Below are 22,354 nucleotides of genomic sequence, written 5' to 3' on the forward strand. Positions count from 1 at the left end.
TACATGCGAGGAAGGGGCTGCCGGGGGCTCCTGCCATGTGTCAGAAAAAACAACCTGTGGCTTTTTCTCAGAGACGGAACCACGTGTGCCAAGCAGCAGATTGATTTTATTCATGACTGATTGATTGATTGATTGATTTAACAAACACTCACAGAGTGCCAGGCTGCCAGGCACTTTTCTGAGCACTTTTCAAACAGTAACTCACTCAGTCCTTATTACCACCTCAGGGTAGGTGGAAATCTTTCCCCCAGTTGACAGAAGAGGAACCCGTCACAAGCCCAAGGTCTTGGGCTGGTGAGAGACCAGGATTCCAAGCCAGAGAGCCTGGCTCTAGAGTTCACGTTTTACCTACTTCGCACCATGCTGCCCCCAAGACTCCTCTAGAAAGCCGGCCGGTGCGCCCCCGTGGACCCTAAGGCCCCCAGTCCCCCTCTCTTTCCCCACAAACATGCATGGAATAATCACTTAAAGGAACGGCCCTTTGAGTAAGTAAGGGAGCCTGAGTCTAGCTAGAATTCCTGGGAAGTCTGAATCCCTGATGCTCCCCACTCTCTCCCACTCTTCTTCACTCTCGAGGACACACAGGGAATGGTGGTAACCACCACTTACCCCCTTAGGTTGCTATGATCATCCAGGCCACAAATACATACTGAACACTTACTGTCGGCCAGGCATTTTCCTTAGCGTGGATGAGGTTGGAGTGGAAAGAAAGGTGGGGGTCCCTTTCCTCAAAAACAGGCAGCATGTCTGGTTTGGGTGACAGACAACTAAGCAAATTATCCATGTAGCGCATGGAACCCTGGGAAGGGTAAGCACTGGTGCCCATGGGAGAGGAGTCCGAGCAGGCATGAGGGACTGGGGTAGGGTTAGGAAGGACCGGTCTTGTTGCAACGTGAAGGAGGGATTGAAATAGACAGCAGAGGGAGGGGGAATCGTTCTGAGATTGCGGGAGGGTGAGGAACTGGGAGGTGGCAGATTTTTTTGCAAGGGAATACTATACAGCAATGAAAATGAACAGTACAGTTATGCAGAACAACCGTACATGAATCTCACAACTCTACTGTGGAGTGAAATACTGCATGCTGTCTGATTCCATCTACATAGGGTCCAGAAACCAGGTGAAAGTAAACCACGATGTTTAAGGATGAGACATAGATAGCAAAACTACAAAGGAAAGCAAGAAAACCATAAAAATCAAGTTATCTTTGGGGACGATATCTTTTGGGGGTAGTGATTGGGAAGGGGCACAAAGGGGGCTTTTGGGTGCTGGTGGCATCCTATTTTTTCACCCGGGTGGTGGTCACACTGGTGTTTGTGATATTATATAAAGCCATATACGTTTTCATTCTTTGTACTTTTCCGTGTGTGTGTACAACTATAAGGGGGAAGGGAGTAAAGAGAAGAGAAAGAAGAAAGGAAGGTCTGCACAAGGTCAATTACAGTAGAAAGAGAAATTCCTCTCCATTCTAAAAGGCTCAGGTTTTCCCCCACTTAGCCTCTCTGAAATCAGGATGCACCCCGCCGTCGGTGGCATCTCCGATGTGATGAAACGGGGTTGTTTCAGGGACCCCCACCCCCACCATCCTGACTGCCTCTGTTCACTTGGCATCTGACCCTCCTAGAGCAAGGCCATGCCCACAGAACTGGGGCTGCCACAGAGCACGCGCCCAAGGTTGGTCAGGAAGGAGAAGGGAAGAGGGCTGTGCTGGACACCAGTGTGGTGCCGGTCATGGCGGGAAAGGGGGGATGGAAAACTGGCTCCAAGCCCTGCTTCACCGACAGCACAAGGCCACTGGCACCGGCAGTCTCCCACTTCCTGTGTGATGTCCCTCGGTGACTGGCCGGCCTCATGCTTATGTGCCCGGGCTAGGAGGTGGAAGGACAGTCTCGGGGTGCAAGAAGTGGTCAGGGACCTATGAACCATCCCTGGCCACACTTCTTTCTGGCCCAGAACCCCAGGAGGAACTCACTCTTCCAACCGAAAGGTGCCTTTAGCTTCAATTTAGGCCAGATGAGACCTGAGTTAGGAGGCCGTAAAGCGAGGTATCAGAGAGAGGCGGGAAAGAGTGTAGGTCAGATTTCAGAGGGACTTCCTGACGGCAGCTGTGGCGCCATGAAACAGCTCCTCTGAGTAAATGCTGCAGTTCCCTTCCCTGGAGACTCAACAGTTGACTCCGTGCTGTCTGGGGGGTCTCGCTACATGGTACGGATTGAGTCCCTGGAGCGCAAGTGCTCTACCTGCATTATCTCATTAGATCAGCCCCCAAGTCCAAGAGGGGCGCACTCTTTTGTTAATTCCACGTTAAGCCAAGGAAGCTAATGATGGAAAACCTAGAACAAGTTGCCAAGCTCACATAGCTGGTAAGTGCTGGGTGCAGGAGTTGACCTCTCCAAAGGCCAAGCTCCTTTCCACCAGGCAGCTCGGCCTAGTTGTGCAAGCCTCCATGCCGGCCCTGAGAAGGATCTGTCATTTTCTGGCCCGTTCTGTATCTCTTTTTCGAGGAAGGATTATGTACTTCCAGAAAGCGGCTGCCACTTCCCTCTCCAGCTCCAAAGGAGTTCTTCCAAATAATGATCAGAGAACAGCTACTATGGCTTGATGGCTTACCACGATCTCATCTGATTCCTCTTCCCGTCCTTGGCCCCGAGCCTTTCCAATTGTGCTAAAAGTAGCACTGACCAAATCGAGGTCTGTCCAGGGCTCAGGACTATTTTGACTCTGTCCTCAGGAATCATCTGGTCTGAGGCGTGTCCGAGCTGGACTGCTCCCATGAGAACTCAGATGCGGAGCCAGGAATGTTCTGGCCGGCACACCTGTCCCCAGAGCTGAGCCAAAGCTGCCACTCACCCCATGGCCTCCACCACGTGCCTCCTGAGATACTGGTTCCAGGAGGGTTGGGTGGTGGCACCTGCAATGTGGGAGGATGAGAGGTTTATATCTTTATCCATAAGAGAACAGCCAGCCAGTTTCCGTGACACTGCCTCTTACCCTCTCCATTACACGGGAGCATGTTAATCTATGGATTTATGACATCCACTCAGCACAGAGGCCTGCACCAGGAACCTCCTTAGAGACAGCAAACATTATCCTTCCATGAGAGGCTGAAGGATTTCCTGCCCTGGAGGTCTTTAATAGTGGAAGAGATTTGCATCCGACTGGCTTAAATGTAAATCCTGGTGCAAGTCCCCTGCCTGAAATGCCGATCCCCTCCTTTGCTAGAATGGCTTGGCCATTCTTCAAAGTCCAACTGAAGTCTCACCTCCCTGGGGATGCCCTCCCTGACCAGCCCAGCCCACCCTTCTCTTACCACTCAATGGGAACCAACACACTGCCCTTTAATAGAGGTCTCTTCCCCCTGTGCCTGTAGCTCTTCCCTCTACGCTGTGAGCTCTTACAGCCAGGTACCTTTCACTGCCAGCACCCAAGACGCTGGAGCCCCCCACCACTTGTGGGCAGATGAACCGGCCCAGCGGGCAGGAACAGCCTTGCTCTGCTCAGGAACCAAGTTGGCCATCTCCTTCTTGTGTTGGTTCACTCCTGTGTTCCATACACAGACACCAAACATCTACTCTGCCTGTTACCGGGCTGGACAGTGGAGATACATTGTCTGATAAGACCAGCTTCCTGCCTGAGAACAACTCTCGGTATCTTAGGGAGACATATGACCATATGGCGGGCTATATACCCTCTAGATGGAATATGCCCACTATGTGGGAATTTGTTATTGAATTCAATAATATTCGATAATATAGTTATTCAAACAGCGGTGACGATCTCTGCTCCGGGAAGGTGGAAAATGCCTCACAGAGAATCTGATCTGTGACAGGTCTTCCCAGAAGCTCAGGAACACACACAGTGGGAAAGTGGGAGAAGGAGCTTTGCAGTGGAGGGAACAGCACGTGCAAGGGCAAGAAGGCACGAAAGGGCCTGGCGCAGCCTGGGAAGGCCGGAAAGATGCCGTAGTTTGCTGTGTTCTCAGTCCACCTGGCCGTGGACAGGGAGGCCGCTTGGCTCCTTATCATGAGTAGGGGAATTGGAACTCCACGGGGCAGGAAAGTAGGGCTTGGGCCCTGCCCCTTCCTCAGAAGGTGTCAGAAGCATAGAGCCCCTGCTCCCCTACCCCTGAGGCCTGCAGTCTCTCCTCCCACCTCCCTCTGTTCCTTCCCAGGTAGGATGAACTTGGCTCCTGTGACGCTGATGTGTTGTCCTGCTTGTTAGAATCTTAATGTTGTATGAATCACAAGGCACGGCTGCCCTGGCATGGCGGTCAGGGTCAGAGGTGTGAATTACAACAACACGTGACCCTCACTGCTTCAGTCAGGGGGTGCTGAGGCCAACTGCTTTCCTCTGTCGCTGATAATGAGAGCGCTTCCAAGGCTGTTGCTCGCACACTCATTCCTTAGACAGCTTTAAGCACCTTGCCAACACCATCCCATAATACTAGTGTGAAGAGCCATCTCCTGTAGGGCACTTGACGATTATCATTCCGTTTAATCGTTAGATGACTTTATGATTGGGGGGTTAAGGGACATGCCTAAGAACTCATAGCAGGTCGTGACAGAGCCAGACTCTGAGTCCCAGCCTCTGGGACTCCAGAAAGCCCAAGCACCGCTTTCTAACGCCACCCTGATCGTGAAAAATGGTCCTGGCTTACGGAGGCTGGACAGAGCCCCCCCGCCAACCCCAGATCTCCCTTCACTTCAGGACAAAGTTCTGACCCGCCCAGGCAGTCATCACACATTTACTGCATGCCTACTGGGTACGGGGTGTGGTGCGGGGACCTGGCAAAGACACAAAGACCCAGAGACCCAGTTACCATGTGGCTCCCCACCCAGTAAGTGGGACGCAGAAGGACCCCTATTCCACCACCACCCCAAACTTTCCCATTCTTTTTTTTTTTTTTTTTTAATTTTTTTTTTCAATGTTTTTATTTATTTTTGGGACAGAGAGAGACAGAGCATGAACGGGGGAGGTGCAGAGAGAGAGGGAGACACAGAATCGGAAACAGGCTCCAGGCTCCGAGCCATCAGCCCCGAGCCTGACGCGGGGCTCGAACTCACGGACCGCGAGATCGTGACCTGGCTGAAGTCGGACGCTTAACCGCCCAGGCGCCCCGAAACTTTCCCATTCTTAATGTGACCTGTGCAGTCTTCCCATCACTCCTTCGAACCTCCTATGGTGACCATTACCCAAACCACCGCACCTATTGCTTTGTCTCTGCTTTCTTTCCTTCAGCAGTCATTTGCATGTCATTTGCACGTGGAAGGCACTGGGGATACATTAATAAGACAAATTAATAAGACATGGTCTCTGCCTTCATGAAGCACAATCCAAGAGAGGGAAACCAACATGTAAACAGCACAGGGACTGACATGTGCCGGGACACCACTTTCTTACTCCCACAAAGACACAGACCCAGTCTTACAAAGTGGCAGCATGAAGTGAGGGCAAGAAGACTGGAACAAAATGAAAAGAACTGAGTTCCAGGCTGGTGCCACCACTGGGGGAGTCGCTCAGTTTCTCCGTCTATCAAGTGGGAATAACAATACTTGACCTTATAAAATTTTAGTGATATGCTCCATTAAATGAAATTTAGTGCATGAAAACAGTTGACAGGTTACCAAGTATTATTCAACTAGAGTTATCATTATATTTATCTTCTGTCTCCTGGGATGCCTGCATAAATCTGGGCACACAGTAGATATTCAGTAAATACCAGTTAATTTAAAGTGAACTGATGGGGCACCTGGGTGACTCAGTCAGTTAAGCATCCGACTTCAGCTCAGGTCATGATCTCACAGCTCATGAGTTCGAGACCTGTGTTGGGCTCTATGCTGACAGCTCAGAGCCTAGAGCCTGCTTCAGATTCTGTGTCTCCCTTTTTCTCTGCCCCTCTCCCACTTGCACTCTGTGTGTGTCAAAAATAAATAAACATTTAAAAATAATAAATTAAAAAATAAATAAATAAAAATAAATTGAATTGGTTCATACACCCATTTACCACCTTCCGATAGTCCTATAGGCCGTTGTCAATCCTAACACTAATAATGCTTGACCTGCCTGCTGGGGGTTGGCCGTGAAGACCAAGTCAGGATATGAAAGTGCCTTGGAAGCTATCAATATTGAACTGTACTGACTCTTGGGGAACCAATTGGTCCGCCACCCTGTGGGGGAGCTGGACTGAGGCCAGGTGGCCCTGAATGTGGAGCCACAGTCAGGGGACAGCCTCTCCCAAGCCTTAGTCCCATTGCTTTTGGGAAACAAACATTGCACTTGTCCCAGTTTGGGCTTCCAAACCGCTGAGTTGCCTGGACCAGGGTAGTGCTTGTGATGTAGGCATGATCTCTAGGGGGCCCGGGACCACCAGGTGCCCCGCCACATTAGCCCTTTACTTCTCATTTCAGCACCCCTACCCCACGGAGGATGAGAAGAGGCAGATCGCAGCCCAGACAAACCTCACGCTCCTGCAAGTAAATAACTGGTGAGTTATCACCTACCCAGAGGCTCTCAGATCCGGGGCCACTTGCTTGGCAGGGGAATGCACAGCAGGGAAAACAGACAGCTCAGCACAGCCCAGCTACCACAGCGGTCCTCCCAGTTGGCCTAGAAGCGGAAAGCGAGGGTCAACCCACCCACCTGGAGCTTCATCTGCGGCTTCTCAGCGCCCTCTGCTGGGAGATTGTGTCAGGAACATCACTGGAGGCTTCTTGCTAAAAATAGAAAACCCTGCCCCGCCTATAGTACAGAGGCACACAGGAATGCAGGCATCCAAAGCCTGGAGGAGCTGCCGGTGGTCATCTGGTCTACCCACCAACTATGTAAACTGAAAAACTACAACATTCTACAAAGCTGGGAGTGGGAAGGGGGAGGGACAGTTGACTGTGGACCTCACGGGGATCTGTTTGCCCCTTCTCTGTGTCTGGCTGGGCTGTCATGGAAATCTCAGAGAGCGAGGTCTGGTTGGATGGGAGTAGACCCAAGAGTTGGGCCCCCTGATCTGATCCCTGAGCCCTCTGGAGAGAAGTCAGAGTTTAGTGCTTCTGACTAAGGGGCCTCTTACTTCCTCTGTTCCATCCTGACCAGTCCTGAGTAGAGACTTCTGACCCTCCTCATGCATTCCTCCCAAGCTACTTTGTGGTTACCAAGCTCCAGGTGATCCCACGAGCCTTGCAGTGCCCGGGGGTCTTCTCCCGGCTGGGCTTTCACACCCTAGATCAGACCCCAGTCTTCCATACGGTGGATCAGCAGCTGAAAGTCCGGGAGCAGCTCTACGCTCCCTGTATATGTGCACGCATGCCCACGTGTGCGCGCGCACACACACACACACACACACACACACACCACAATTCAGGGGTGACTAACCAGGTCTCTACCTTTACCCCTGGGCAGGTTCATCAATGCCCGGAGGCGCATCCTGCAGCCCATGCTTGATGCCAGCAACCCAGACCCTGCCCCGAAAGCCAAGAAGATCAAATCGCAGCACCGGCCCACCCAAAGATTCTGGCCCAACTCCATCGCTGCAGGGGTGCTGCAGCAGCAGGGCGGTGCGCCAGGGACAAACCCCGATGGTGAGACCGGGGGATGAGTGTGCTCTAGACTGGGGCTGGCGGGCGGGCCTCCTGGACACACGAGGGCTGAACATCTACTCGCCTGAGCGGCACTGGCGGCTCTGTCGCCATAATGAGCCCCACCCGCTCTCCATCAAAGAATGTGTGTAAGCCTGAGAGAAGGGAATGTTTTTGCACATGTCTTAACAAGCCGCAAGCAACCTCACAAAGATGAGTGGGAGGCCATGGTCATCAGAGTCCGTGACTGCTCAGCAGAGCCCCCTCCTCCCTCCCACGCCCTCCTGAAAGTTCCTTAGTGCTGATGAGTGTCTGCACGGCTCCCCAAGAGCTCGGGCCATCTATAAATACTGAAGCAGGCAGCTGGCTCGTGAACGGAGGCCAGGAAGAGCTTTGTTTTCCCAGCTTCTCCATCACACCCTCCATATACACTTTTCTAATTGCCGGTCGCCTGGTGCACAATGAATAATTCAGTAAGCCAGACATTTTATAGCTTGGCACGTGAAGACAGCTCTGTGTGGGAAGTGAAGTGGAAGTGTGCGTGTGCACGTACATACCTTCGTGTGCATCTATAGGGTTGTGTTCAGGTTCCCGTGCGATGGGCAATTGCCACGGGAGGCGTAGAGGAAAGAAGCAGATTTTGAGCTAGACTGACCAAGGAGAGAATCCCAACTCCTGCTGACTGGCACCTTGAGCTAATAACCGTCTGAGACTCGGTTTCCTCCTCTGTCGAATGGAGGTAATAACACCCACAGTGCAGAACTGTTAGAAAGTCAAGGTATTTAACGTACCTACATAGAAGATGCTCAGTAAATGGAAACTAGGAGCACCTAGGGATGCTAAGGATGAGGCGGGGAGTGGCCGACAAGTGCACGGGCAGGGGCCGTTATACCCGGGAATTGTCCACTGCCCCCTGAGCCAGTCCACACCACTCTACCCAACACTGAGATTCCTGGGCCTGACCCTTGCCTTCTTGTCTCACATAGGTTCCATTAACTTGGACAACCTGCAGTCCCTGTCCTCAGACAATGCCACCATGGCCATGCAGCAGGCTATGATGGCCGCACACGAGGACTCATTGGATGGGACAGAAGAAGAGGATGAGGATGAGATGGAGGAGGAGGAGGAAGAGGAGCTGGAGGAGGAGGCCGACGAGCTTCAGACGACAAATGTCAGCGACCTGGGCTTGGAACACAGTGACTCCCTGGAGTAGTTGGCAGCCCAGCTGGCACTGGTCACCGAGCAGGAGAGGAGTGTCGTCAGGAGGGCTTCAGGGTGGGGGGGAGGGGGGCACGGGCAGGCAGCACCGAGGAAGTTGGGCCCTAGCTTCCCCAGATCAGTAGCTTGAAGAAATGCAGAGCAGATGCCTGCTCCTTCCCAAACCACCAAGCTTCAATGAGTACCCCAGCCCCACTTCCCTAGAACTGCAGAGGACTCCGTTTGCGGGGCCGGTCAAGCAGCCCATACGGAAAGGCGGGAGTGAGAGCTGGACTCACCAAATCCCTGAGGACAGATGGCACCCACGGCCCCCCCACTGAAGGACTTGAGTCGTTTACAAGCCCTGCACTGTGAGGCAGATCGGTGCTGTTCAACAGAATGAGCCTTGCCAGGGACACAGTTAGAAGGAAAGGGAGAGTCAAGGGCATCTGGATTCCACCCCCGGAAGGTTCTCAGCTCCTCTGAGAGACATTCAAGGGCAGGAGGAGCCCAGACGCATCACCAGTGGCTAGCAGAGTGGGAGGCCCTGAGGCCTGCCGACCGCAGCTCCCTGGGGCTCCCGCTCATTCCTCCAAGGACCTGTCTCAGGCACGGGCAATCACGGACTTGGGAGAGAGGGTAGGAGCCACCACAGCCACCTTCTCTCTCTCTCTCTCTCCCCAAAATGGATGGTCAGCTGGCAGGCTCAGATCGTAGGGGGTTGAGCGGAATCCCTTCCCCTGGGTTGGCTCCAGGACCCAAGGAGATGGCACAACCTGAGCTAGGAGCCATATCAAGGTGACTCTGGGGACCACAGCCATCCCCAGGTGGTCACAGAGCTCAGCTCCCATAACAACAGGACAGTGGTGTCTCATCCCAGGTGTTCCAGCCCTCAGCCCCCCATGGCTGTTGCCCTGCTCCCAGGCTGGCCTCACCAGCCCCATTCTCTCTTCTTCATTCTTCAGAGAAGGCAGAAGAAACATTGGAAAGAAGCATCCAGTCCAATGGGAAGCCAGGGGTTGGCGAAGGTGCTACATCCCTCTTCCCATCAATATCCAAAGTGTGGGCCAGGGCCCAGAGCCAGGCGGTGCCCCACCCCACACGTCTCGCTGATCTAGCCACCACCACGACGCACGGCGCTGGAGGCACCGGGGCTCCCTCGAGGAGGAGGCTTTCTACCACCCGCCCTAACTCACACCCTCCCACCCAACTTCCGGGCCCCCATGATTGGCACCCCTCCTCCCCTCCTGCTCCACCCCTTGGCTGTGAATGATGGGACTGGTCACACGTGTGTTTTCCATTGGATTTAATTTAATGGACTTGCAGTTTCATTTGTAAATTGTGCGTTGGCCATCTCCTTCAGTGGCAGGATGCGAGTGGCTACCTGGCTCCGCTTGAGGGGACCCCTCAGGGCCCTCTGGGGCTTCCCCTCCCCCTCCTGGTTGGGGTGGAGCAAAAGGATGGTCGCTTTCCTGAGGTCTCCCTGAGATGAATGTATTTCTCCCCCAAAAGAGCTGATATTTAATGTTTTAATAGGGATTTTTGAAAAACAAATAACCTTATTTATAATCTGGGTGATCCAATCATTTTTTACTCCCTTTTGATGCCATAGGTAGAGGAAAGTCTAGCTTTTTTGGCGTGAGACTTTTGCAATGTGCAGTGGGATAAAATACATTTCCTTTTCTTCATTTTTCTTGTTCTCTCTCTCTCTCTTATTCTCTCTCTCTCTCTCTTTCTCTCTCTCTCTCTCTCTCACACACACACACACACACACACACCCTTTCACCTACCACTTTGGACAGCGACCTGCCCCGCACAGGCACACCCGCACACATGTGCCCACACATCCTCCTCCAGCCCCTCCACCTGCCTAATGTTATGCAACCTCCTTCTGATGTATCCACCAAACCAGTACTGAATGTGGCCGAGAAGTTTTCAGTAAATCTTATTACCTACCATAATTCTGGTGCGCGGTTCTTTTTCTGTGGTTAGCGGTTACTGGGACCCCGGACCGGAAAAAATTTGGAGCCTCAGCCTACCTCTTGTTGAACCGACTACCCATGGAAGGGAACAAGGTAGAAGGCTCTCTGGGTGGCCTCAGTTTACCTTTCTGGGCCCGAAGACAGCCACATTTGGCACACGCTGTCTACGCGTCTGGCTGAAAGACAAAGAGATTAGGGAGAGACAGGAAGAAGCTCTGCGCTGCCCTCTCCTGGCAGTTCTCCCCCATAGCAGCGGAGCGCTCAGACTGTGGTCTCTTCCACCACCCTCTACCTCCCTCCAAGGCCTCTGCTCTTCCCAGCTGCATCCTAGGCTCTGAGGATTTTCATCCTCGAAGCTGGTGGCCCCAGTGCCCCTCCCCCAGCCCTCACATGCCCATCCGGGTCCCAGGAATCGGGAAGGAGAGGAAGTCTTGACAGCCGCATTTAATCCTAGAGCTGCGCCCAGAGGGGAGCCTGCCCTCTGAACCCGAGGGCTCAGCACTGTATTCCCTGGGGCAAGTGGAAATTTAGGGACAGCTTCGCCCCCTAAGCAAGCAAGCTTTCTTTCAGTCCCAAGGTTTTCTTATCTGGGCACTGTTGGTGAGATCGAAGTCCAGGGCATCGGTTTAGAAGCAGGAGTGAGGTGTTCCTTGCTCGCTCTCGCAAAGGCTGGGACACCCTCCCAGCCAGGCTGAAGGTGCGGAAGGGAGTGCTTACACAGGCAAAATGGCTCTGCACCCACCGCAGCTCTGAGGACCGCTCCCCGGGTCACCTCTCTCACGGAGCCCAGGCCTCCAGTCAGACCTGGAGAGTCTGCAGAGACCCCGCCTCTAGGCAGCGAGAAAGTCTCAAGATCTGCGAGAAGACGCCATTTAGAGCCTCACCTCCCAGAGCCAGGAAGCCAGCCCGCTTTCAAAGAAGTGGTTTCCAAGGAAGACATTGTTAAAAGATACGCTATCAAATAAAAAAACCCACGGCCAGATTAGTCTAGGATGAACTGCATAATCTATTTTGCTGGTGGAGTTCGGTAAGGCACATTACGAATAAAGGCTCAGCAGAGTCCTGCGGGAAAGAAACCCGTTTATCTTGCCCCCCAGATTTATTTCCCTTTTTCTGCCCCAGTAATATCTATTCGAGTTATACTCGGATCGCCCAAAACACACTTTAGGGAACACTATTCTAAGAAATTACAGAGTAGTCTGTCCAGCCTCTCACGCCCCTTCCTAAGTATTTCTATCAAGTTCTGCCAGTTTTTCCACCATGCCGCCAATGAAAAGGGGGGTTCCTAAATCATTTGAGACATGGCTGGGGGTGTTATGAGGAGGCAGCAAATTCTCTCTCCGTGTACGACCCAAATCCTATCCATCCCAGGGACAAGATGTGCCACAATCCCTGTGGAAGGAAGGAAAATGGGAAAATGCAGGATTGGACTGGCATGCTGGCCCCTACCCCAGCAGGGCAGACCTTTTGGGTTGGAAGATTCCTGCTCAGGGCAGCTGATGGCCAGATCTACACTGCCTTGACCAAGAGACCCCTCTGCTGCCTTGACCTGGGCCAGATGAGGGCATTGGCACTATCACACCGCAGCCTGCCCAGACTCACATTCATCTGATGTATATTACTGAGCCCCAACTCAATCTCAGGAGGTTTCGGGTGTGGAGGGTACAGCTGTGATCAGCAAAGTTCTTGCCTTCAGGGAGTTTCCATTCTAGCAGAAACTTGAGACTGAATGTGTGCTGCTAACATCCCCTTAATGGTGAAAATATGAGCTCATCCCAGGACGGTGCCCTCAAAGGTTAACATTCAGAATTGCAAACAAGACCGTCAGGTCAAACGTGGCCTTCCGGTCAAATTCAGCTCCCAGACACGTTTTGTTTGGACCATATATTGTTTCTAGGCACTTTTGTGCCAACGTTGAAAAGATGGACAATTGCAGCTCAGGACCTGTATTCCTACAAGGCCACAACAGGGTGTAATTGAACCATCGCTGCCCCTTATGATGTGCTCTCCAGGTTATCACAACACTGGCCATGCACGTGGTCTCCCCAGCACTGGCACTAAGTGCCACTTGCCACTTATCCAGCTGTCACTGTTTGGTTGGCTCATTGGCTAGTTATGCTTCCCCTACCCTGTCTTTTAATTTTTTTTTCCTTTTTTTGACTTTCCTTCAATATTTGAGTGCTTGCTTTTAAGAAGGGAACTATTTCGGGGCACCCGGAAGGCTCAGTTGATTAAGCATCAGACCCTTGGTTTCCGCTTAGGTCATGATCTCACAGTTCGTGGGATCACAGTTGGTCGGCTCTGTGCGCTGATGGAGCAGAGCCTGCTTGGGATTCTGTCTCCCTCTCTCTGTCTCTTCTCTACTCTCTCTCTCTCTAAAAGAAAATAAATAAACATTAAAAAAACACCTTAAAACAAAGGCGGGGGGGGGAACTATTTCTCTATACCCACTGTTCCATCAAGCATGAGAAAACAAGAGTCCGAGAGGCTCTGCCTTTGAAAAAACAAAATCAGAGAAAAAGTATCTGTGGAAGTGAAGATACGCCTACCTTTAATTGCAAAGTGTCCCTGTGTCCTATATCCAGACATCTTCATTCATATCACCTGCCTACCTGACCTCTACAGGCAAACATTAACCTCGAGGCATAAAACCCCCCAGGGTTACTCGTTATATATGCAGATTCGGTCCCAGGACCAACTTTTTCCCAGATTCCAAGGCAAGAGGTCTGAGGACTTTGAAAAACACTGCTCTCAGAAAAACACTTTTCTGTTGCCGTTTAGAAATTACTTGTTTATCGCTGCTCCCTTAACTTCCTTTTGCTATTTAGACTACAACACCTTGATTCAGCCAGTAGGATTCACAGGTGCCTACTCTGTCCTCAGACGGGAGACAGAGGGTAATTCTACTTTGCACAGCATCGCAGGGGCAAAGGATCACCAAGGACTGGCAGACAATGTCGATTGTGTCAGACTCCATGCATTTCCACTTTGGCATCTTATTTCCATCCCACGGATAAGGCAGATTTTATGATGCCACTTTCAAGTGTACATATCTTCTAGTTTTATATTAGCCTCTCTCTGGGCAATCTCATTTAGCCCCCTTGCAAATTAAATGCATCTCATTCAAGCGAGCCCATTTAGGACAATGCCCGTCAGGTGTGTGCATCTTGGTACATCTTTCATTTTAAGACAAGTGTGTGATTTATTTTTCATCTCATTACACTCTTTAGAATTATGTGCATCTCATTACACTGGGCGCGGTGAGACGACTTATTTCAGGTGTAGACATTACACCCAGTATTATCAGGCAAGAATTTTTTTTTCATTTCATTACAAGCCTTACAATTTATGTACATCTCATTACAATCAGCCATTTAATGTCTTAAACTCCCTTCAGTTGTGTGTACCTTATTATATCTTTTCATTTTCAGATTTTTTTTATTCTTCTTACACCCAAGCACTATTCAGAGAACTCATGTCAGGTGTCTACATCACACATCCACCTGTTGTTTCATGAATTTCTGGGTGGTTGCTTCCCCCCCTCGTATTGCAAAATTTTCATTAGACGAAATGCATTTAAGGCTGGCTCCGCCCACCCGTGGACCTCCCATGCTCCTTTGCGCGGAGAGGAAGTGCGCCGGATTCTCCTGGATTTGGGCAATACTCCGCTAACAATTCCCCCTCACACACAGGGACCCTCTCAGTTAACTTCCTCACCTGCACATTGAGGGGTTAGAGGAGATGGTTGCTAAGTTCCTCTCAGCTGATGCTCCATGAAACTAGTCCTGTGGATGATGACGTGGGTCCCCAGCTTCTCCCCCGGAGGGGGACTGCTCCACTCTCTGGACAGCCCCCATCTCTGCTGGAGAAGCTGAAGATTGACATCACCGCCCAGGCCTCCCCGCCTTCCCGCTTCTCGCTGCCCTTCTGATGGGGTCACATTTTGCAAGGGGGTGGAATAACTTGGCTCTCGTGTTGGAATCTCCCCCAAGCACCTCGGGGCCCAGCAGCATCTTGCCTCTCCTGCAGCCCCACCCAGGAGCGGTGGGCTCGGGGCACCTAGAATCGCTGAGCAGCCATGGGGGGAGGGCAGGGGCTGCCGCTGGAGCCCAAATTCTGTTCTGTGTCTGCTAAATCAGAGTCTCCCAGGCTGGGACCAAAGTAAGTGCCTTTTTGACAGCATCCCAGCGATTCTGAGCCACCACCACCTCACTCAGACTCGGATTTCAGACCAGGATCTGTGGAGCAGGTGCCCTGTAGGGGGCTGGGGGTGGAGAATGCCTGATGCTGTGAATATGGCCCCTCCCAGGCAGGTTTGCCCACAGCAGGATCCAAGCCCAGAATGAAAAAATCGTTTCTCAGCCCCAGAAAGGGTCGGGAAACCCAGCCTGCTCGCCCCATATTGGAATCTCATCCACAGCACAGCGTAAATTGTCATCTGCCTTTACCGCTCACCTCCGGCCTTGGGGAGCAACGCCACCCAGGCAGAAAAGCTACATGGCTACGCAGAGCCACGGCAGTCCCTCCAACCCGCCACCCCCCAACTCGTGATCCAAGATCATGATCGGAGACAGTCCGAAGAAGCAGAAAAGCTCCAGACTGCTTCAATGTGGTCTTCAAGGCTCAGTCGGTGCGTGGGAGCAGTACTTAAGGAGACCTGAAATGCCTTTCTGGAACCTCTTGGACCACTCCGCACATTCCCACCTGTCTGGCCTAATCATAAGGCAGATGTGAGGCTCCTCTAAGTGCCTCTGGGGTGGACTGTGGGTTTCCTCTGCTGTCGCCCTACCTGTCGCCTTGGCAGTGAAAATAGAATCTTTTCGCTAAGTGAAAAAATCAATTGGACTTTTCGCCTTCCCTCCCCCCCCCCCCCCCCCCCGATGAACCTGCTGAAGAATCAGAACATGATCCAACTCCTGCCTCACTCCTTTGCGTCCTTGTCCGGGAGTGCCCGGAGGCCACTGGCTCTGGAATCAGCAGGTTCTGGCACTCACTGGGCCACCACTAAGCAGGATTTAGACAGGATGGGGGGGAGGGGTACGGCTGATTTTCGGGGAATAGCCCATACCTTGTTTTGTTTTGTTTTGTTTTGAGGTCCTCTGTGCCTGCTGGATTGAAAACATGATCCGGTCCCCAACAGTAAAGGGGCCACAGTGTCCAGCCCTTTCTCTATGTTCCTCAAGCTTTACTAGTAAAAAGCCACAATTTATTGAGTGTTTAGCATGTATGCGAGATCTTGTATTCAGAATAACCCTGAGAGAATGACCGATACTACTAGTGTTAGTATTCGCATTTTTAAAATGAGGCTCAGAGAAATTATTTTCTCAAAAATTATTTACTAATATGTAGCAGAGCTGGGATTTGAACCCAAGGCCAAAACCCATCTTCCTCCTATGAGATAATGTATCTCCCTAAGGCTCAGCTTGACCAGGGCTGGCCTTCAGGGTCAAAGGCAGAGGCCCCCCTCTTCCCTGAAATCTCAGAGGTACCTGCATCCCTGCACCTGCCTCAGCTTTTGTCCTCTAAGGACCCCACATGCAATGACATTCAAAGATGAGAGATCCAAACCTTAGCCTGCTTCCCCTACAGCAGAGCACCTACCCAGTAGCCCACCAGCTCCTAACTTGAACCTGCTACATTTGGGGGATGGGGGAGGGGAGGGGCCGGATCTCTGCATACTTCTCCAGGAGCTGTGCTATGGAAGGGGGCCAGGGAGCTCCTGTTAGAGAAGAGGCTGCTGTTGACCACCAAAAAAACCGGGATAAAGAAGCGGGCAACAGCAAGGCCATTGTCCTGTCGTTGACGGCTGCTCAGCTGCTTGGCTGTGTTGTAGAGAAGGCTGAGGTCAGGAACTAGGGAGGTCCAGTGATCTGTCAGTGATGACAGCTGACATCCAAGCCTCCTCTCCTTCTGCCTTTGAAGTGATGCCTTCCCTCCCATTCAGACGGCAAGGCCAGGGTCTTGGATTTTTAGGCTGGACGGGTAGAGCGTGAGGGCAAAACCAGGTCAGAAGGGGAAGAAGGAGGACAAAGGAAAGGGGGCTCGTCTCTGGGGAAGATGGCAGAGAATGTGTCCCCAGACAGAGTGGACAGGCCCGGAGCCCAGGGGCATTGTCAGACTGGGCAACACTTCACGGGGAGAATACCAAAGTGACTCTGTGGGAGGAGGCGGGGATGGGAGAGGATGAAGTGGAAACAAACCAGACTGGAGCACGGACCCCGGCAGCTCCTCCCAGCTCCCCGGCAGGTTGGGAGTACAAGAGAGAATGAGGAGGGGGACACGAGGGTAGGGGAAAGAGACAGAGAGAGGGAGAGAGAGAGGAAGTAGATGTGCAAGTGTCTCTGGGGTTTTTCAGACAAAGCTATTATCAAAATGCCAACCAGCTCCTGCCTGGCCAATTTGCATATTCCATGCTGTGCTCTTTGAAGCAGGATGAATATGCATGAGGGCCTGGGCGGGGTGTGGAGCTGCTGGGCTGTGGGCTAAGGTGGCTCATTGTTCTTTTAAAGGAGAGGCATTGGTTTGAAGCCAAGGCACCTTTCTGGTCAGTAGAGTGGCCTCCGATTCCCCTCCCTAGTGAAGGGAGGAGAAGAGGAAAGCGGAGGCCCAGACAGAAAGCCCAGCGACTATCCCCTCATCCTCTCAAGGAAATAATCAGGCGCCATCAAGAACTCGAGTCTCTTCTCCAAGAGCAGCATTTAATTACTCTGCCCTCCACGCATGCTAATCACAGAGGCTGGCTCCGTGATGGGAGTCACCTCTCCTGGCTTCCGGGGAAATGAGGCTGCTTCTCCCCATTTTGTGCTCCTGCCGCAAGGCAGGCTGGGCGCCCCGGGGTGCTCCCTGCTTCTGGCCTTTGGTGAGACCGCCCCCCCCCCCCAATGCTGCTGTGACTGGGTGGGGTGGGAGGCAGGACGCTGCGGGTACTCAGAGCACGCACCACACGGACCGGGTGCCCATCAGAGCCTGGTTTATTGTTCCTCCTAAGACACCTGCAGGATGTGCCTTCTCACCTGCCATCCGCGTCTCTTCTTCCCCAGCCGCCGGCTGGCCAGAGTCACCCTCCGGACCTTCCAGTGGGCACGAGAAAGGTCTAATTTTTAAAGGCTATTTATCCCACAAACGGTAGGGCCACAACACACTTAGCTTTTCCTGCTGAGTTACCACGTCTGTCTCCCTCCTGAAATAGATGAGGATAGGGAATATTTGGGAAACGGCTTGTCCCCACAGGATTGTTTCAACTCCACACAAATGAAGGCCGGTATCTGGCTCTACAAGTGGAGTTTCCCTACCAGGACTTGGTCACGTTACACTTGGCAAAACCCACATGGGGGCCTTTAATTGCAGGGAACCCACCTCGGTTAAAGCCCACCTGCTACCTACTAAGCAGGGTGCCCCACAGGCCTGGGCTCCCCGGTACTCCTCACTGCGTGCACACAGCCGAGCCCGGACTTGAGTTTGGCCATCAGGGCTGAATGGAGTCTGAAGTGTCCGCCCTTAGGGCACCTCCTCTGTGTTCCTACATCCCCAAGGACGAGAAGAGGGGACACTGGGGGAGGAAAATGGCGTTCACCTGTTAACCACACTCCGCACTTTCCCCTGGTTCAGCCTCCATGAGGAGAAGCTTCTCCAAACCTTAAGGCAAATACCAATTGCCTGGAGAGCTTGTTAAAATGCAGATTCTGGGGGCACCTGGGTGGCTCAGTCGGTTAAGCACCTGACTCTTGACTTCGGCTCAGAACATGATGTCAGGGTTGTGAGATCGAGCCCCGTGTCTGCGGAGCCTGTTTAAGATTCTCTCTCTCCCTCTCTCCTTGGCCCTCCTTGTATACACACACACACACACACACACACACAATGCAGATTCTGATTCACGAGGTCTGGGGCGGGGCATTTCTAACAGGCAACTCGAGGTTGTCAGTGCTGCTGTTCCAGGCACCACACGTTGAGTAGCAAGGAGAGAATTTGACTGAATAGTCCCTCTAAGGCCGCTAATGTGGACAAAAGGAGAGATAAGAAGAACCATGGTCCCCACCTTCCCCTGCTCACCTCTGCTAGCTCGAGTTTGTCCCTGACACTTGAGATTTATTTTTAACTGCCAGCAGCTTTGATTAGCTTGTCTCTGCTGCCTCAGACACCTGCTGGCAGGATACATGAGGTTGGGGGGTGGGGGGGGGGGCGGTGGGGAGGAGTGGCTGACCCAGATCTGACAAATCCAAGGCAGGAAGAAAAGCTCTGGGGATTCACTGCTTCCCCTTTGCTGAGGCAGGTGAAAAACCCCAGAGCTGGCAAACGACCTCACACCACCGGGGACCCTTTGCATCCTTAACCATAGTGCCAGTGAATGCGGAACTGAAGTCATCCCTTTTTGTCAGCGCACTGATACTTAACGTCATATGGCCCCTAAGGATTTGTGTGGGTACCTGAGGTTGCCTCTGTCTTCCTACAGACGCCAGGGCTCTGCCTAGGTGGTCGTTCTGCTCTAGCTAGATGCCTGAGTCAGACCTGCAGCTTCCCTGGAGGGGTAGGTCCCCCCCTCCGCCCGTGGTAAGATGGCTACTGCTCGGCCATACTCCCAGAAAAGCAGAGCCCCAAGAAGTAAGAGGCAAGGCACCAAGGATGCCTTCCACTGTCACCCACGTCGACCCACGGGCTTCCGTGGAGTTGCCAGCACCATAAAATATGGCTTTCTGTTTAGTCTGTCCCGTTAAAGCCAACACTATACTAAGAGCGAAATGGAAGGTGGCAGTCTGACCTACCACTTCTGAACATCTCTGCTTACTGGTCTCCTCATCCAGAAAATCTGGGTGACGCCATTGCCTACTTACTGGGGAGGCGTGCTATGATGTGAGACAAAGTCATGGGTGATAAGGTCAGCGGCAGGGGCGTGGCAAGTGCTTTTTGTTTTTAAGACAGGGCTGTGGGAATTCACAGGGCTACTATCATTTGAGCCCGAAGGTGGAAGCCAAGGATGTTCCGGCTGCGGTGAAATCAAGCCACCATCCAGGTCTGAGGACAGCATTCACCTGCTGGTCAACCAAGGCCGGCAGGTGCCTGCCAGTGACAGTGGAGACAGCACGTAGGGGTCAGAGGTGCCGGACCCCTAGGGCTGCAGGGAGGGCAGGGGAGGGCATGCACGGCCATAGGATACTGTTCCCAGGGGTCACTGGGGGCGTTCAGGAAGGAGCCTCGATCCCCCAAACTGGGATTGCTCAGCACAGCCGACTCCCTCCAACCCCCCGCCCCCAGCCTCCAGGTCCCGGCGGAGGGGCTGGCAAGTGGCCAATGTGGCCGTCTCAGGGGGAGGCCCTGGCGCCTCCTCGAGGCTCACTTCCTATCTGCTAATTTCACCATCACCCGGCTAGTCTGACACCCTCCAGCCAGTAGTTCCTAGAACACACTGCACAGCTCCCTTTAAAGCTGCCGAGCGGTAAGACCTTGGGATTCTGTGGATGGCCTCCCCCTTCTGACTGCACCATGTGCAGCCCCCACCACAGCCCACAGCAGGGCGCGCCCTGGTCCCTCAACACCAGTGGTCTGCCATAGGCCACGGGACATCAACGTGAAGGCAGCTACACAGCCTTCTCTCCAGGTTTGAAACACCACACTCCAAAGCGCATGAAGAATATTAATTAAATGAAGGTTTATTTCAAAATTAGTCTTAGAATGTAAGCTGTTTTCGAGGGCTGGAGCCAGACTACATAAGTGAGCAGTGAGAGCGCCTGCCTCTCCACGTTGGAGGCAACGTGGGCGGAGAGGCGTCTCAGCAGCCCTGCCCCTCGGTCATGCATCCAATGGTCACTAGGACTAGAAACCAACAGCAAAGGACCCCGCGCGCTTGCTCATGTTTAATCCGGGTTAAGCTATACACGTTTAAATACACGTCGGAGGTTACGTAGTGTCATGCAGTCCCTGTGATGGAATGTCTCTTGCTCAGTGACCTCCGCAGCAAGGCTGCCCCCAGGGGCAAGGTTAGGTGGGACAGAGCACTGAAAAGAGAAGGGGAGAGGAGAGAGGTCAAAGCACAGCGTGGGTCAGGACCTCCCAGCACAGGGTGGTCCTGGCCAAAAGGCACTCATGTCCTGAGCACCGAACTGCCCCTTAGGAACCTGGGAATAACTGCGATCACGTGTCTTCCTTCCAGAAGAAGAGACCGTGGTAGGTATTCCTTTGGTGTAATGATTTAAGTCTCCGGTGCTCGTCTGCCTGGGTTCAAACCCCGCATGCGGCCTTTGCTAATTCTCCGACCTCAGGGAAATCTCTTCACCTATCTGTGCTTCCTTCCTGATATGTACAATAGACTGTGCCTCTGCCCACCCCACAGGGTTGTTCAGAAGCAAACAGAAAGTGCTCAGTAAATGTTAACTAGTTTTATGAATTCACTGACATTTCTGTGGATCACGGTGGGGAAACGGGTCTAGCCCTCAGGCTCCCAGACTTACAGAACCCGTTTCTACAAACCTCCTTTGAGAAATTTGCTTTTAAAGCCTTTAAGAGTTAGAAGTTCTTCCCAAGGTTTAGCCTGAAGTCTTCCTACAGAAACTTAAGACTAATCTTTCTGATCCTTATGGAAACAATATAACTCAGAGGTTCTTAACTGAGATCCACAAGCCTATGGAAACTATCCCCAACACCGTGTGTGCATATGGAGCAAAGCCTAACGAAGTCAAGAATCTGGACAATGATGACCATCAATGGACACCGTTACGGCCTGAATGTTCGGGTTTCTCCAAATAATCACATGTCGAAGACTTAACCCTCAGTGCAGCTGTATTTGGAGATGGAGCCTCTAAGGAAATGGGGTTAAATGAGTCATCGGATGGGGCTCTGATCCGATAGGATTAGTGTCCTTATAAGAGACACCAGAGAGCTCCAGCACACTCTCTCTTCACACCCACAGAAGAGAGGCCACGTGAGGACATGGCAAGAAGGTGGCTGTCAACAAGCCAAGAAGAGAGCCCTTGCTAGCAACTGGATTTGCTGGCACTCTGACCGTGGACTTCTAGCCTCTAAAACTGAGAGATAATAAATTTCTATTGTTTAAGCTAAGTGTTTTGTTTTAGCAGCCTGAGCAAGCTAATACAGGTATTAACATCACAAAAGGAAAGACAACCAGAGAATATGTGTCTCTTAACAGAAGTTGACAACCACTGATACTGTAGCAGTTATCAAAAAATATGAGGGGTGCCTGGGTTAAGTCCGCTAAGCATCCAACTCTTGACTGTTGATCTCATGGTCGTGAGATCAAGCCCCACATCAGGCTCTGTCCTGACAGCATGGAGCCTGCTTGGGATTCTGTCTCTCCTTCCCTCTCAGCCCCTCCCCCACTGGCTCAAGAGCATATGTGAATACTCTCTCTCTCTCTCTCTCTTTCAAAATAAATAAATAAACTTTAAAATTTTTTTGAAACTGAGTCTGATCAAGCCTCTAGCTCTACCAGTTGAACAGGAAATACAAAAAATGAAAGAAATGATTAAAATATTTTAAAATTATTAAAAACAAAAAATAATTTATTAAATTAAACCATGGGGACACAACTAACTAGCAGAAGCCAAAACGAGGAAATTGTAGGGGGCAAATCATGTGGTTTCTCCAAGAAATAAACTTCA

The 22,354-nt window shown here is 52.1% G+C and overlaps 2 protein-coding genes across 7 annotated transcripts in view; one reads left to right on the forward strand and one right to left on the reverse strand.

Moving 5' to 3' along the window:
* PKNOX2 (PBX/knotted 1 homeobox 2) overlaps window positions 1–10,722 on the forward strand; it is a 284,066-nt gene extending 273,344 nt beyond the window's left edge. For 4 of the 5 annotated variants that reach the window (XM_030333207.1, XM_030333206.1, XM_030333201.1 and 1 more), the window contains 3 exons: window positions 6,406–6,482; window positions 7,391–7,569; window positions 8,553–10,713. In XM_030333207.1, coding sequence (XP_030189067.1) covers window positions 6,406–6,482; window positions 7,391–7,569; window positions 8,553–8,779 — 483 coding nt within the window. In that variant the 3' untranslated portion in view covers window positions 8,780–10,713. Of the gene's footprint in view, window positions 1–6,405; window positions 6,483–7,390; window positions 7,570–8,552 lie in introns of all 5 variants that reach the window. The other variant, XM_030333202.2, reaches the window with a different exon arrangement.
* A 9,646-nt stretch (window positions 10,723–20,368) lies between these two features.
* Window positions 20,369–22,354, reverse strand: part of FEZ1 (fasciculation and elongation protein zeta 1) — a 43,600-nt gene continuing 41,614 nt past the window's right edge. For both annotated transcript variants that reach the window (XM_030333405.1, XM_030333406.1), the window contains exon 10: window positions 20,369–20,734. In XM_030333405.1, coding sequence (XP_030189265.1) covers window positions 20,718–20,734 — 17 coding nt within the window. In that variant the 3' untranslated portion in view covers window positions 20,369–20,717. The remainder of the gene's footprint in view (window positions 20,735–22,354) is intronic.

This window comes from Lynx canadensis, chromosome D1, assembly GCF_007474595.2.
Source record: "Lynx canadensis isolate LIC74 chromosome D1, mLynCan4.pri.v2, whole genome shotgun sequence".
Taxonomy (NCBI): domain Eukaryota; kingdom Metazoa; phylum Chordata; class Mammalia; order Carnivora; family Felidae; genus Lynx; species Lynx canadensis.